This window comes from Mirounga leonina, unplaced genomic scaffold (assembly GCF_011800145.1).
Source record: "Mirounga leonina isolate KUSES-001 unplaced genomic scaffold, KU_Mleo_1.0 Mir_129, whole genome shotgun sequence".
Taxonomy (NCBI): Eukaryota; Metazoa; Chordata; class Mammalia; order Carnivora; family Phocidae; genus Mirounga; species Mirounga leonina.
In genome coordinates this window covers 26,113,224-26,128,065 of record NW_023270323.1, presented here as the reverse complement: position 1 = coordinate 26,128,065, position 14,842 = coordinate 26,113,224, and the positions used below count along the sequence as shown (strand labels likewise).

The 14,842-nt window shown below is 34.7% G+C and overlaps 1 protein-coding gene across 5 annotated transcripts in view; it reads right to left on the bottom strand.

The window, feature by feature from the left end:
• Positions 1 to 8,152: 8,152 nt before the first annotated feature.
• The window catches only part of LOC118010479 (UDP-glucuronosyltransferase 2A1), a 57,473-nt gene continuing 50,783 nt past the window's right edge, over positions 8,153 to 14,842 (bottom strand). For all 5 annotated transcript variants that reach the window (XM_035004870.1, XM_035004874.1, XM_035004875.1 and 2 more), the window contains 2 exons: positions 13,424 to 13,643; positions 8,153 to 9,207 (listed from right to left, as the gene is read on the bottom strand). In XM_035004870.1, the coding sequence (XP_034860761.1) occupies positions 8,928 to 9,207; positions 13,424 to 13,643 (500 nt within the window). In that variant the 3' untranslated portion in view covers positions 8,153 to 8,927. The remainder of the gene's footprint in view (positions 9,208 to 13,423; positions 13,644 to 14,842) is intronic.

Genomic DNA, 14,842 nt, shown 5'->3' with positions numbered 1-14,842 from the left:
GGTACTCAAACTGCACAAGCTTTCATATTAATAGATGAATTTGGGAAAAGGGGAAGAGTATATTTTTTCCCATCTTGCATCATTGAGATGGCTTTGTGAAGAATCGTGAATCATACTGTGGTGTGTGCATGTGCATGTGAATGTCTGTGTATTTATGTGTGAAAAATGGAGGTAGAAGGAAAAATATAATATTATAGAATGGGAGATTATTTAGAGAGCCATGAAAAATGTCATATCTCATTTTTTATGTCTAATAAATATTGATTCATTATTCCTACAATAGCAAATCTCAGTAGAGGTTGGACTGAAATTATAACTTGACCGGGTGGGGGAAAAGAAGATATTCAGAATCTTGAAATAAAATTTCAAATATCAATACACATTTTGCCATTAACAAAAATCAAGAGCCCTCCTTGGAACACTATTTACCTTGAAATCTTCTCAAAGAGATTTTACTCATATTCTACAACCCAAGCAAAAGATAACCCCTCTCCATGTTCCCTATTATTAGCTGAATACAGTATTGTTACCCTATTTCATGACTATCTTTTCTTTCTCAATACTGTTTCTTTCCCAAATCCCTAACACTCCACATATCTCTTTTAAGACTTGGAATGTGTTGTACAATTTTCTTTTTTACTTAAAAAAAAATCTACCATCACACTGATAAAGAACCAACCAATGTTTGGGTCTCTCATTTCTATAAAGTCTCCTTTATGCTGTTAACCCCCAACCTATTTCTTTTACTATTTTCTGAGGTTGAGACCTTGTGTTATCCAAATGACTTCTAAGAATCTCTACCTAAATATCACTTTGGCTCTTTAAAGTGAATAAATTCAAAAGAGAACACAGCATATTAATCTCAAAGAAGTTGTTCCTCCCAGTTGTTTTCTATTTCTGTAAAAGCCAACTCTGTTCAAATACACTCACAAGGTAGAAATCCCAGAATCCACCTTAATTCCTTCTCTTCGCTGGACACATTCCTTTCACTGAACTTTTCTCTATGAAAACAAAATCTGGTAGGAGCTCTTAAAAGGCACATATTCTAATTTCTGTTGTTGATAAATGAACAAAAATAGCCATGTTAATAGTAGACAAATACAGAAAGACATAATGGTCATAAACTTCTCAATATTATTTTCATACCCATGTTTGTAATTCCTTTGTTTGGATCATTACTCATTTTTCATAGAGAAAAGTACAGTGTTTAACTTATTAACTATCATATCCTCTGTAATAACACAATGATTCTCCAAAATTCTTCCATGTTTTCTCTAAAAATATTTGTTGAATGAGTGAAAGAAATGAATATTGAATTAAGTTTCATATTTCTAGTCATTGTTCATTAGCACATATAATTAATACAAATGTAATTACACTTATATAAGTGTAATTATATGTATATGTAAACATTTGTTTTTCACTTATGATATTATATGTCCCCACAAAATAACCTTCAGTGCATATAGCTTTCTTACTCATTCTACTAAGATGAACATGTCTGCATCATGGAGTTGTTTTAAGTACTAGAGAAATGTATGAATCACCTAACAAAATACCTGGCAATAATTTATATTCAGTAAGTTCAAGCACTCATAGAATTTTCAGTATCTGCTCATTTTATTTAGCTGCTATTAATTCTTATAATTATTCAATTAAATAGGTTTAGATTTTCAGGTAAACAATTGTATCTGTACAGATACAATCTCCTCAGTGATAATTCATGTGCATTTTAAAAGTTAATGTGTTGTAGAAGGTTCCTTGGTTTTACATCACATATCAATGAGAATACTTAAATAATTTCACAATTATTCTTTCTCCCCTTCTTGGAACACCATCTTCTCCTGGTTTCCCAAACAATAAAATCCGTTTCACTCCTAATACCTAGTTTCTCTTATTCTCACTTTATATCTTCTATTTCTCTGTCTCTGTTCCCAATGGTGGCCCTGGAATGCTGTGATTATTCTTTATCTTCCCAGATCTATTATCCTCAACTTTCTTTTCTAGTTTTGGGTCTCAGGAGGCTCAGCTCTGTGAACTATATCATGTGAATTCTTCTGCCATGCGGCTTCTGGTTGGATTCAGATAGTGGTTGAAGAGAGCAATTATATATATATATATATATATTTTTTTTTTTTTTTCTTTTTTGTGGTTCCCTTCCTGGCTTGGGACCTTGTCTTAGGCAACCACTTTGTTCTTCCATTACTACATCTCTTGCCATTGATTTCTTCTTCCGCAGTTCCTATTTTCACCAGTCTCTGAGAACATAACTGCTTTCCTTTACATCTTAGCCTAATGTGTTAGTAATGGCCTACACTGTTGTTGTCTGTGGGCTTCACCATTCCTTTTAGTTCCCTTCATATTGTCCATATTGTTAAGTAATCTTTTCATTAAAATGTACTTGTTTGCGGGGCGCCTGGTGGCTCAGTTGGTTAAGCGACTGCCTTCGGCTCAGGTCATGATCCTGGAGTCCCGGGATCAAGTCCTGCATCGGGCTCCCTGCTCGGCAGGGAGTCTGCTTCTCCCTCTGACCCTCCTCCCTCTCATGCTCTCTGTCTCTCATTCTTTCTCTCTCAAATAAATAAATAAAATCTTAAAAAAAAATAAAATAAAATGTACTTGTTTGCAATGAGATACCACCACACACCAGTCAGAATGGCTAAAATTAACAAATCAAGGAACAACAGATGTTGGCGTGGATGTGGAGAAAGGGTAACCCTCCTACACTGTTGGTGGGAATGCAAGCTGGTGCAGCCACTCTGGAAAACAGTATAGAGATTCCTCAAAAAGTTGAAAATAGAGCTACGCTATGACCCAGCAATTGTATTACTGGGTATTTAGCCCAAAGATACAAATGTAGTGATTCAAAGAGGCAACTGCACCCTAATGTTTATAGCAGCAATGTCCACAATAGCCAAACTATGGAAAAAGCCCAGGTCTCCAAAGACAGATGAATGGATAAAGATGTGGTGTGTGTGTATATATATATATAGTCCATTAAATATGGGCTATTATGCAGCCATCAAAAAATGAAATCTTGCCACTTGCAATGATGTGGATGGAACTAGAGGGTATTATGCTAAGCGAAATAAGTCAATCAGAGAAAGACAATTATCATACGATCTCACTGATATGTGGAATTTAAGAAACAAGGCAGAGGATCATAGGGGAAGAGAGGAAAAAAATGAAACAAGACGAAGTCAGAGGGGGAGACAAACCATAAGAGACTCTTAATCATAGGAAACAAACTGAGGGTTGCTGGAGGGGAGCGGGGTGGAGGGATGGGGTAACTGGATGATGGACATTGGGGAGGGTATGTGTTGTAATGAGCACTGGGTTATATAAGACTGATGAATCATAGACATGTACCCCTGAAACAAGTAATACATTATGTGTTAATTAATTGAATTTAAATTTAAAAAATTAAAAAAAAATGTCCCTGTTTGACACACCTTAGGTGACTTTTGTTATCTGTATGGAAACTGAGTGATTGAATCTGATTAAAAAATGGGCAGAAAATCTGAATAAACATTTCTCCAAAGAAGACATTCAGATGGCCAACATGTATATGAAAAGATTCTCAGCATAACTAATCATCAGGGAAATGCAAATCAAAACCACAATGAGACATCACCTCACACTTGTTAGAGTGGCCATTATAAAAAAAAAAAAAAGATGAAGCAGCATTGGCAAGGATGTGGAGACATTGGAATCCTTGTGCACTGTTGTAAAGTAAATGTATGTAATGTAATACATAGGAAAAGGAAAATGGCGCATCCACTATTGAAGATAGAGATTCCTCAAAAAATTAAAAATTGATTTTTTGATATAATATAGCAATTCCTTTTCTGGATGTTTATCCAAAAGAATTGAAATCACTATCTCAAAGAGATATCTGTATTCCCATGTTCATCATAGCATTGCTCACAATAGCCCAGATATGGAAGCAACCTAAATGTCTATCCATAGATGAATGGATAAAGAAAATGTGCTATATGCATAAAATGGAATATTATTCAGTATTAAAATAGACAGAAATCCTGTCATATGCTACAACATGGAAGAAACTTAAGGACATTATGCTAAGTGAAATAAGTCATACATAGAAGGAAAAATACTGCATGATTCCAGTTATAATGAGATGTCTAAAGTAATCAAACTCATTGAAGGAGAAGGCAGATGGTAGATGCCAGAGTCAATGGGAGTTTTTGTTCAAGAAGTATAACATTTCAGTTATGCAAGATGAACAAGTTCTAGAGATCTGTTGTACAACACTGTGCTTATAGTTAGTAACACTGTACTGTATATTTAAAATTTTGTTAAGAGGGTAGGTCTCATGTGTTGTTTTTGTTTACCACAAAAAAAAAAAAAAGAAAATCCAAGGGTATCTGCCATGCCTGTAGCCGATAGCAATGTTAAATAAACTTTGACAAACTCCAAAAAGAGAATCCTAGGATTTTGGAGCAAAACTATGACCTATTTTCTTGGTATCTCTCCTTCCTAGAAAAAACAGCCCCTGCCTTGTTACTGAGTTCTGGCTAAGACTGAATACCTAACCATAGGCACCAAGTGACTATGCTACTTGTGATGGTCTATGCTGTGGTAACAACAAAAATATGACTGAACATTAGCAGCAACATTCTACAGTTAAATAGATATAGTATATATGAGAACAGGTCAGAGCCATTCCAGAAATACAGATAAATTGTCTCTGCAGATGGCTTAGACTCCCATGGAACCTACCAATGTTTTGTTTTGTTTTGTTTTAAAGATTTTATTTATTTATTTGACAGAGAAAGACACAGTGAGAGAGGGAACACAAGTAGGGGGAGTGGGAGAGGGAGAAGCAGGCTTCCCGCGGAGCAGGGAGCCCGATGCGGGGCTCGATCCCAGGACCCTGGGATCATGACCTGAGCCGAAGGCAGACGCTTAACTGACTGAGCCACCCAGGCGCCCCTACCAATGTTTTTAAATAAATCTGTCAATCCCCTTCAGACTCACAAGGGGATTCCCAAATGAAAATAGGGAAAACATTCTCATACATCCCAATTTATGTATGAGTACACAGGATATTCTCATAGCATCAGGGAGTAGCCACTGTTACAGCTCCACTCAAGGGTGTCTCTGAATGGTAGTGGTGGAGTAAAATCTTTCCAATGGGTAGAATATCAAGCAATACATCCAGGTGACTCCATTTTTACGGAGAAAAAAAGTGATCTCCTTTCAGATCTATAGATTCATAGGCCAAGGCTAATGGATTGACTGGTTTGTCAAAGATTTGGGAATAATTAGAGGGAAGTTGAAAGGTAAGAACGTTTGAGGTAGAAGTATGTGAATAAACCTCCTGGAGCTTGCATGGATTATGAAGATACTCATATTCTGTGGAAATTCCCTCTATAGTGCTACAGACAACTGTCTCAATAATAAGGTGGTTTGGGGTCGCTTGGGTGGCTCAGTCAGTTAAGCACCTGCCTTCTGCTTGGGTCATGGTGTCGGGGTCCCGGGATGTAGTCCCCTGTCAGGTTTCCTGCTCAGTGGGGGGTCTGCTCCTCCCTCTCCCTCTACCCCTCCCACTGCTTGTGCTCTCTCTCTCTCTCAAATAAATAAATACAATCTTAAAAAAAATAATAATAAGGTGGTTTGGATGAGCAGTCCTGCAAATGTTGATGTCTTTTTCCAGACCCCCCAGAATTTGATCTTAAAGCTCATGCACAGGGGCGCCTGGGTCGCTCAGTTGCTAAGCATCTGCCTTCGGCTCAGGTCATGATCCCAGGGTCCTGGGATGGAGCCCTACATCAGGCTCCCTGCAGCGAGAAGCCTGCTTCTCCCTCTCCCACTCACCCCTGCTTGTGTTCCCTCGCTTGCGGTGTCTCTCTCTGTCAAATAAATAAATAAAATCTTTTTTTTTAAAAAAAAAAAGCTCATTCACAAAGGAGCAATGGAGACTCGGGGGGAAACTATATATGAATGCACAGCACGGACTTCACCTCACCAAGCCTCGTTTGGCTACTCCAGCTGTTACGTGCTCAACTTTTTAACAGCAGGGATCCCCCCCACCTCCTTCCCAATATGGTAAACTCCCAAGGGTTCTAGCTAGCCAAAAAGTAGAAAAATTGCATTGGTCACCTTCATCCTAGAGGCTGCACCATTTTTTCTTCAGAGAAGTAGTTATAATTTCCAAATAACAGGTTTTCCCCTAAATTCTCTGTATTATTTCTGCCAGATCACAAACTGTGCACATGAAACCTTAGTAAAAATGTTGGTGTTGATATCAACACTGTGCATGACCAGGAAACATATTAACCATGAAGGAAGTGCAACAGTCTAATATTCATGGAATTTGCTGATTTTTACCAAATTCCCCCTTAGCTAATGAGAACTTCTCAGGGTTTTAGCTGGGAGACAATATCCTATATATTTTAGGTGCTGTTTTAAAGGATGCAGTGTACGCTTCAAATCATAACCTCATATATATGCTTTTGTATTTTAGTTTGAATACATGGGTTCAGATCTCAAGGGGCTGAAAGTGGGAATGAGTCCCCTAACAAGTATGCCTCACTATTTCCCTTAGACAAGTTTGTTTTTCATTATTACAACTTGGAGTCTGGTAAGGTTTGGAGGTTGCCTTTCTCAAGGGAGGAATGATTCCACCCAGGGATATAGCCATGATTTACTTAGATTATTAACTGTGAATTATTTTGAGCTTGATTATTTTGAGCTCCTCTGCTTCAGAATTCAGTCAGAGAAGGCATTACTCTCTTGGCTGTATAAGGATTCACAATGCCAAAGATAAACTTGGCTGGTGACATTTATTTGGAGTGCATGAAGTTTTGGATCATTCTATCAGGTAAAGAATCCTAACCAGGGGAGTTGCTGCCAGAAGATGAGGGGAACATGTAATGTTTATGAACAAAATAAATAAAAGTATTAAGTGCAGCCTCCCGAATAGCTCCAGGGTCTGAGAATGTAAGAGCTATGTAACAGTGCTCTGGTTAATGGGATTTGGTTTCTGCTTACTAAGGATGAGAGTTTCTTCATCTGAACAGTTTTGCAAAAGACAGCTAAGGAAAGTCCATTCTCTCCGTGTATATATGTATGTGTGTGTTATTTTTATTTGTTTATTTGTTTGTTTATTATCCAAATATATGCTGCAGTTAGACTGACTAATGCAGTTGGTATCACCGAGGAATTTTTGCCAGCTGCCTTCTGGTGTTATTCAGGCAAAGGAAGAAACCTGCAGATAATCAGCAGGAGGGGAGAAAACTGGTGAGCAGGGACTATCTCTGTGCAGAAACAAATCTCTGTGTTGTGGGCAGCCAGTCTCAGAAACCAAATGGGTGCCTGAACTTGGTAGTGCTCAACACCATGAATCGCTAGCCCACCTCTCATTGGATCTTAAGCCATTTGCTGTATTCCAAAAGCAGAAAATAAAGTAGGCACAGAGCAAACATAAACAGCTTTTCTCAGGCCATGACCAAATTGTAAAAGTCAAAATATATCAACATGAATCACCTTTTAAAAATGTTAACATTTAACAAATAAATTTTTAGCCTTCACAAAAAAATTTAAGAATTTATTTGCATTTTTGGTAATATACATATTAAAAAAGAAATACATATTCTTATATATCATGCAGTTATTTTTAAATTGGAGGTAATTTTCAATATGCCATGTTAAAATGAATATGAATTTCAAAATTTTCAGTAAGCCAACGGATGTCATTCATCAACTCAATTATATATGAAATACTGAAATTAAAACTTTAATTAGAATATATCATTAAGTTTATAAGGGGTAAAGAAAGTGCAGTCTTGTTAAATTAATGCAGAGCTAATTCATTATGAATTTTAATTAGTGCTTTCCATGATAAATATTTACTAAAACATACCCTTAGTCAAGCAGATCTATTAATATCTTGCTTATATCCTTGGCATAATACTTAATTGATAAATTTAAATTTGTAAAAGATACAGACCGAAAAATAATACAATGATCTTACATTCCAAGTAAATATTTGTTTTTGCTAGAAAACTAAACCTTTGATTATAAAGAATGATTATAGATTATGGGCATTACTGATTTTTCAATATAATAAATTGACATTTAACTTTAATGTTACCAATATACTGTTAATTAAAAATTTCATAAAATTTTTTCTATATTTATTAATTATTTTCTCTATAAATGATCTGGCCACCTTTAACATATTGCTGACATTCTCTGTCCCTGAGAAAAAATAATGACTCAATTAATCTCTTTTGTTTGAGGGCAGTCCCCAGACCCTTGCATTAAAAGGCACACAAGAGGGCTAGTTGATTGCAGGCAGGAACACAGGCCATAATTACCTATGGATTGAATGGGAATTTGTAGACCTTCCCTAGTATGATACACTATAACCATTGTTATCAATTTAGGCTCTGACCCCAATAACTTTGGACAAGCAGAAGGGCTTATTTTTCATGAAAAAAGAAATCATTATGCTTCCTATAGCATACTAATGTATGGTGATTCCTTGATTTGTATATTCTAGGGGAACTTGTGAATTTTATTCTTCTATATTCCCTACATCCATCACATTCAACTCACATGTTGTGTGCTCCTCAGGATTCAGCATATTGTTAGTCAGCATATTCTTAAGGTTAAGCGTAATGAAAATAATGATATTTTGAATAGAAGATACATAAAATTATTAGTGTCCCTGTCACAGGAAAATGAGAAGAAGAGGGTAAAGGCACCTGGGAAAAGACAAAGGAAGACTGGGACATGTTCACTAATTAATGATCATGTTGAATTCTAGGCTTTATCTCTAGGCTAAGGTAGAGGAATGGGAATTTTGAAAACAGGATGGAGATAATCTGTTTTCATTAAGGTCACTGTGGTTAGAATGAACAGGATTGCCCATTAATAGGCCTTTGCCAAACTTAGATCTATTCCCTCTTTTTCTTCTTTCCTGTTTTACCAAATTTTCGACAAGAGAACAAACAACATTTTGTGACCAAGAATATAGCAGTTGCCACACAGGCCAGCAGGAACCCAATCACATCCAAAGAGTGGTACTGGAACCAGGTGAGGTTGTGGGCAGCTGGCCTCAGGTGCTTGGCTCCTTTGTGGCGCATGACAAACTCGATCCAGAAGACTGCTCGATCCAGGGGCTTCACAGGTTGATCATGGTGAATCTTTGATAACCTCATAGCATTCTCTTTATAACTGGTAGGGAAAAATTTAGAAATTAGAGAATTTTTGTTTTCATTACTGGTAAGATGTGATACATGCTATATGTTATGTAAGCCAAAGGCCATAGGTACATTGAGTCTTGCTGAGATGTGAACTTTGTTGGTTGCATAGCATCTTAAGAATTGTGAAGGGAGGATGTAGAAGAAATATATTCTTAACAGAATGTGGTGAAATGCAGACATAAAAAAAAATAGAACGTTTGTTGCAGATGTATGACCTAATTTTTCCAAGGAGGAATTTTGATATTGTGTATATTTTCCACGATTGTTCAAAAACCAAGACAGCAAATAACCCAAGCATGGTCTTTAATCTCTGGCTACTTCATGATTACAGACAAGAAGCTGATAATTGACATTACTAAACCATTTCTGCAGTGTCTAAGATCTTGGCACTGGGATAACTTCTCCATTGCACACACTGTGTCTTTGTGATGCAAGGGACAGTGTCTATATTGGCAATATCAATATTGGTGAAGATACTAGGGTAATTTTGGAAATGGCAAGGATATAGACTTTGAATTTTTAAGATAAATAGAAATATCTTGCTAGAACTAGAGCTCCCAATCAATAAGCATCAAAGTAGCAATGGTTATATGGAGTTAACTCTAATGTCTCAAACAGTAATGGGTATAGGTATGTATTTGAAAGGCAGGTTTTATCTTCACTTGACATTTCTTAGTTGATGAGCCAGAATTAGTATATTTCCTTTTGGTTTTGTGTTACAAATAATAGTTGCAACTTGGAAACATGAAGATATTGGAAGGTAAGTGATTTGTGAAGAGATGCCCTGGTGTGAGTTAGACATTTCTGGGATTGGAGAAGAAGAAATGTGATCATCATTCACCAGTGAACATGGTATGCTAGATCCAGTAGGAGGGGATAATTTACTTGTGTTCTTTTTTGTGTGCAATGTGAAAGAATAGTCCTACTCTTTCAATTGGATTGAAATATAGGTAGGGTTAAAGCAGTAATTTCACGTGGTTTGTCCTAAAATATTTCAAGCAAACTACAGTGACAATAAAAGCTTATCTTTCCAAATAAGCTTTTTTGTCCAAGGTTTTCTCCATTTATAGATAGAGATTTAAAATCTTAAATACATATATACTAGATAAACTTGTACTTGTGAATCCAAATAAAAATAAAGTACGCTTTCCTATAAATGAGACAAGAAAGGTCTATGCTCATATTTAAAATGATTATTTAACATCTTATTGTACACTAATGTTACATGACTGTTATCTTAAAATATTATAAGTAATTAAAATTACTATGCTTTATGTATTTAAGTGTAATATTTTGTGTTCCTTAATTCCTTTAAGAAGTAATAAATGGAACACAAATACATCCATATATGCACTCTATACTAAACTCTATTGTTCCCAGATGATTTCTGAGTTAGAATTAGGTTTACAGTTAATATTAAGATATTTTAAAATAAATCATTTTAGGTATTTTATTGGAAAATCCTGAGTACTTATGTTTCTGTCTTTTGCATCAGTAGTTTTCAAATCAATAATAAAATTTAATGGTATTCCATGAAATAAGCTAGAGTTCTAAAAAATTACAGAACTTACTCTTATTTAGTAAAATGAACCAAGTTATCAGCAATAACAACTCAGTAATAGTTTAATGCATTAGACCTCAAGATCATCATTTATGAGAAACAGAAGATCATAGTCAGCCTTCCTGAAGCTCTTAACACCAGCTCCAGCTCCTGAATTGATGATATCTATATTTTGAAAATTATGACTTAAACATGCATCATAATAAGAGTCATTTGATGGGAATGTGTGTGAGAGGGGGAAATGGACCACTAGCACTGGCTTTTTAGGTTGGATTCAAGGCAAACATTCCCTTCTGGGGAGCAATACATTGACCCCTTTGTGTAAAAAAACCTGCAACTAGGGCTTAGAATAGATGGTTTTACATAGACTAGATCCACCAAAAAAAAGCTGCACAAAATTGCATTTGAGTTGACCTTCTCATCTACCTCCTCAATTTCAGGTTTCAGTAAGACAAATGGAATGTTTTAACCATCCTTTGAGTTTTGCCTCTGAATAAAAATAATTGAGTCTGAGATAACCTGGAAACAAATTTAAATATAAGGCACTTATACAAATTCCGAGTAAATACTGAGACAGCTAGATGAAAAATATGCCTTGATAACAACTTATACAATATGGGGGGGAGCCATAAAAATGATCGACTTAGAATGTAAGTAAGCATAATACATAGTTCAAAAAAGAGGAGAGTTGAAGTAAAAGAAGAATGCAAGGGTTATGAATAAAAGACAAAAAATTAAGTTATAAAACAAAAAGTGGTGATAAAGGGTATAGGTGAGCTGTTGAAATAAATTGGCAAAAATACCTCTTAAAGGATTAATAATGAAATTAGAAACTGTAATTTTCTTTTTTTCTTTGTGCTTTGATAAGACATTTATTAGATTACATTTCACAGAGTTGCATGCTTAGTAATTCTGTACATTTTTATGACTTCTCTATAAAATACTCAGATCTGTGTCATATGTCAGCTGAGAACTAGAATTTTTACCTTCTTTTTTTTTTCTCCTCCATTTAAACTAATGATGTAATGTGTGGTGATTAATGTATCATAATAAAAAAAAAGAAAAGAAAAGAGAGGAAAGTAACAGCTGTCAGAAATGTGAAAATAGAAAGGAGGGTATAACCTAGAAACTGTAATTTTCTAATGGCAAAAAAGTAAACTTACCAATTTATGGATTGAGGGAATCCCAGTGAATTAAGAAAAGTAGAAGATGATTAGGGCACTTAGAAAATGATAGAGAAGGAAAACCAAAATATTTTAACATAGAGAATGCTGAAGTTTGATGTCCCTGAAATACAGATAAAAGTGGAACTAACATTCTAATAAATAACAAAAAGATAATTTCTGAGAAGAAAAATAATTTTTAATCTAGATTAACAGTATTGAAAGGACATATTATAACCCAGGGAAAATGTAGAAAATAATTTATCAAGATACATCGTTAATTAGGTTTCTGAATTTTTTTAAAAAATGATTTTTTTCCAAACTGAAAAAGAAACAAACAAAAATGATCAGACAGGCCTCAAATTCCTATAGAAGGATTTAAAGCCAGGAGACCATGAGTCATATTTACACAATTCTGAAGAAAAGAGAGAGCTAAATATCTTATATTCAGAGAGGTGAGAGATCATTCTTATATCAAGGTAATCAGCAAATATTGCTAAACGATCTCAGGAAATTTAATATCCATGAATCTTTATTGAAAGAAAATTTCATATAGTATATTCAGTAAAATTTCATATAGTATATTCAGTTAAGAGTGAATCCAAAATATTTTGGAATAAAGAATCTCAGAATTAATGGCAAATATTGATTCCTTTAAGATGCAGCAAAAAGACTAAATTTGAGGAAAATAAGTGGCATAAATATTGACAAATTAAAATCTTAAGTAATACATATTAGAGATGAGATTACTTCTATTTTTTTAGATGAGATTATTTCTATAGCAGGAGTTCAACTGTTGCCAAAATCAAAAATACATAAAAATGAAAACTTAAAACTGTATTCATATATTAATTCTTAACCTTGATGAGATTTTTCAGAGAAAAAAATAAGATACAATGATATATACTTAAAGTTAAATATAGCTTATAGATTCATTTCAATTAATCTTTAGCTAAATCAGATAAAATTCAAAATTTTGTTCACACATAGTAATAACCAGTATTTGTAAAATTATTACCTACTTAGTATCTCTCCTCTCTGTGTATATGCATATAGTGATGAATGATATATATAGTCAGTGTTAATGATGGCTCTTTTTGAATGATAAAGTGAATTATCACTTCCAATTTTGTACTTACTTATAATACTTAAATAGGCATATATATGTGTGTCTATACGAACAAGCAGATTATTCAAAAAATGTCAGAGAACTTATGTGATCATTAAAATGATTGATTTTGAAAAAAGCATTGATAAAATATTTGAAGTAATAGTATTTTTTCCCAATTTCAGCAAATTACTTCAATGTTAGGGAAATGAAATAATAAAGGCATTTTCATATTGGTCATGTTATAGTTGTTATTTGAAAATAAACTCATTAACAAAGTCAGGAGACATTGAACATTTCCAAGTATGATGGGTAGCATAATCAATGGTAAGCCTTTTAAAACAGTAGTACTTACGAAGGTTCATTAATGACTGTTCTCAAGGCATTGAGCAGATCTTCACTGGTCATTGTGTTTATGTTCACCTCCACAGCTGCTCCTTTGGCCTTCATGTGAGCGATGTTATCAGGTTGATCAGCAAACATAGGAACTCCCACCATAGGAACCCCATGATAAATAGCTTCATAGATCCCATTGGTTCCACCATGAGTGATAAAAGCTTTTGTTTTGGGATGACCTAGTTTGGGAATTGGGTGAGGATTTCATTATAATAAGGTAACAGAATTTTAGAGGGAGATGGGGAAAAACCCACAGAGTGGCTCAATGAAGAAAGCATTTTCTAGAAAAGCTGAGAGCACATGGGCTATTGCTATTTCAGAAAACTATGATCCCAGGAAAGGAGGAATTAGTTCCCTCTGCATTGTCTGGAAGGACTTTACTGAGGAGGAAATATCCAAACTGGGACTGAAACTTGAAGAGTGATAGAGTCTTAACTGAAATGCTATTTTGTGAATCAAAGAAAGCATTGAATCTATAAAATTAACTGCCAATTCTCGAATTATTTCTGCTTTAAAACTGCAAGTAAAATGTGACATTTTATTTTTTCTAGCTTTATTTATTTATTTTTTAAATTTTATTTTTAATTCCAGTATAGTTAACATACAGTGTTGTATTAGTTTCAGGTGTACACTATAGTGATTCAACACTTCCATACATCACCCAGTGCTCATCACAAGTGCTCTCCTTAATCTCCATTGCCTATTTTATCCATCCCCCCATGCACATTCCCTCTGGTGACCATCAGTTTGTTCTCTATAGTTAAGGGTCTGTTTCTTGATTTGTCTCTCTCTCTCTCTTATTTTTCCTTTGCTCTTTTCTTTTGTTGTTGTTTTTCCTTAAATTCCTCATATTAGTGAAATCATATGGTATTTATCTTTCTCTGACTTATTTCTCTTAGCATTATCCTCTCTAGGTCCATCCATGTTCTTGCATATGGCACAATTTTATTCTTTTTGATGGCTGAATAATATTCCATTATATATATATACCACTTCTTCTTCATCCATTCATCAATTGATGGACATTTGAGCTGCTTCCATATCTTGGCTATTGTAAATAATGCTGCTATAAATATAGGGGTACATGTATACCTTTGAATTAGTGTTTTTGTATTCTTTGGGTAAATACCCAGTGGTGTGATTACTGGATCGTGGGGTAGTTCTATTTTTTGCTTTTTGAGGAACCTCCATACTGTTTTCCACAGTGGCTGCACCAGTTTTCATTCCTACCAACAGTGTAAGAGAGTTCCTTTTTCTCCACATCCTCTCCAACATTTGTTGTTTTTTGGGTTTTTGATTTTAGCCTAAAATGTGACATTTTTAGCTATTAAATACTTACTGAATTATTTGCTGTTAAACAGTTACTTTACTTGCCCAT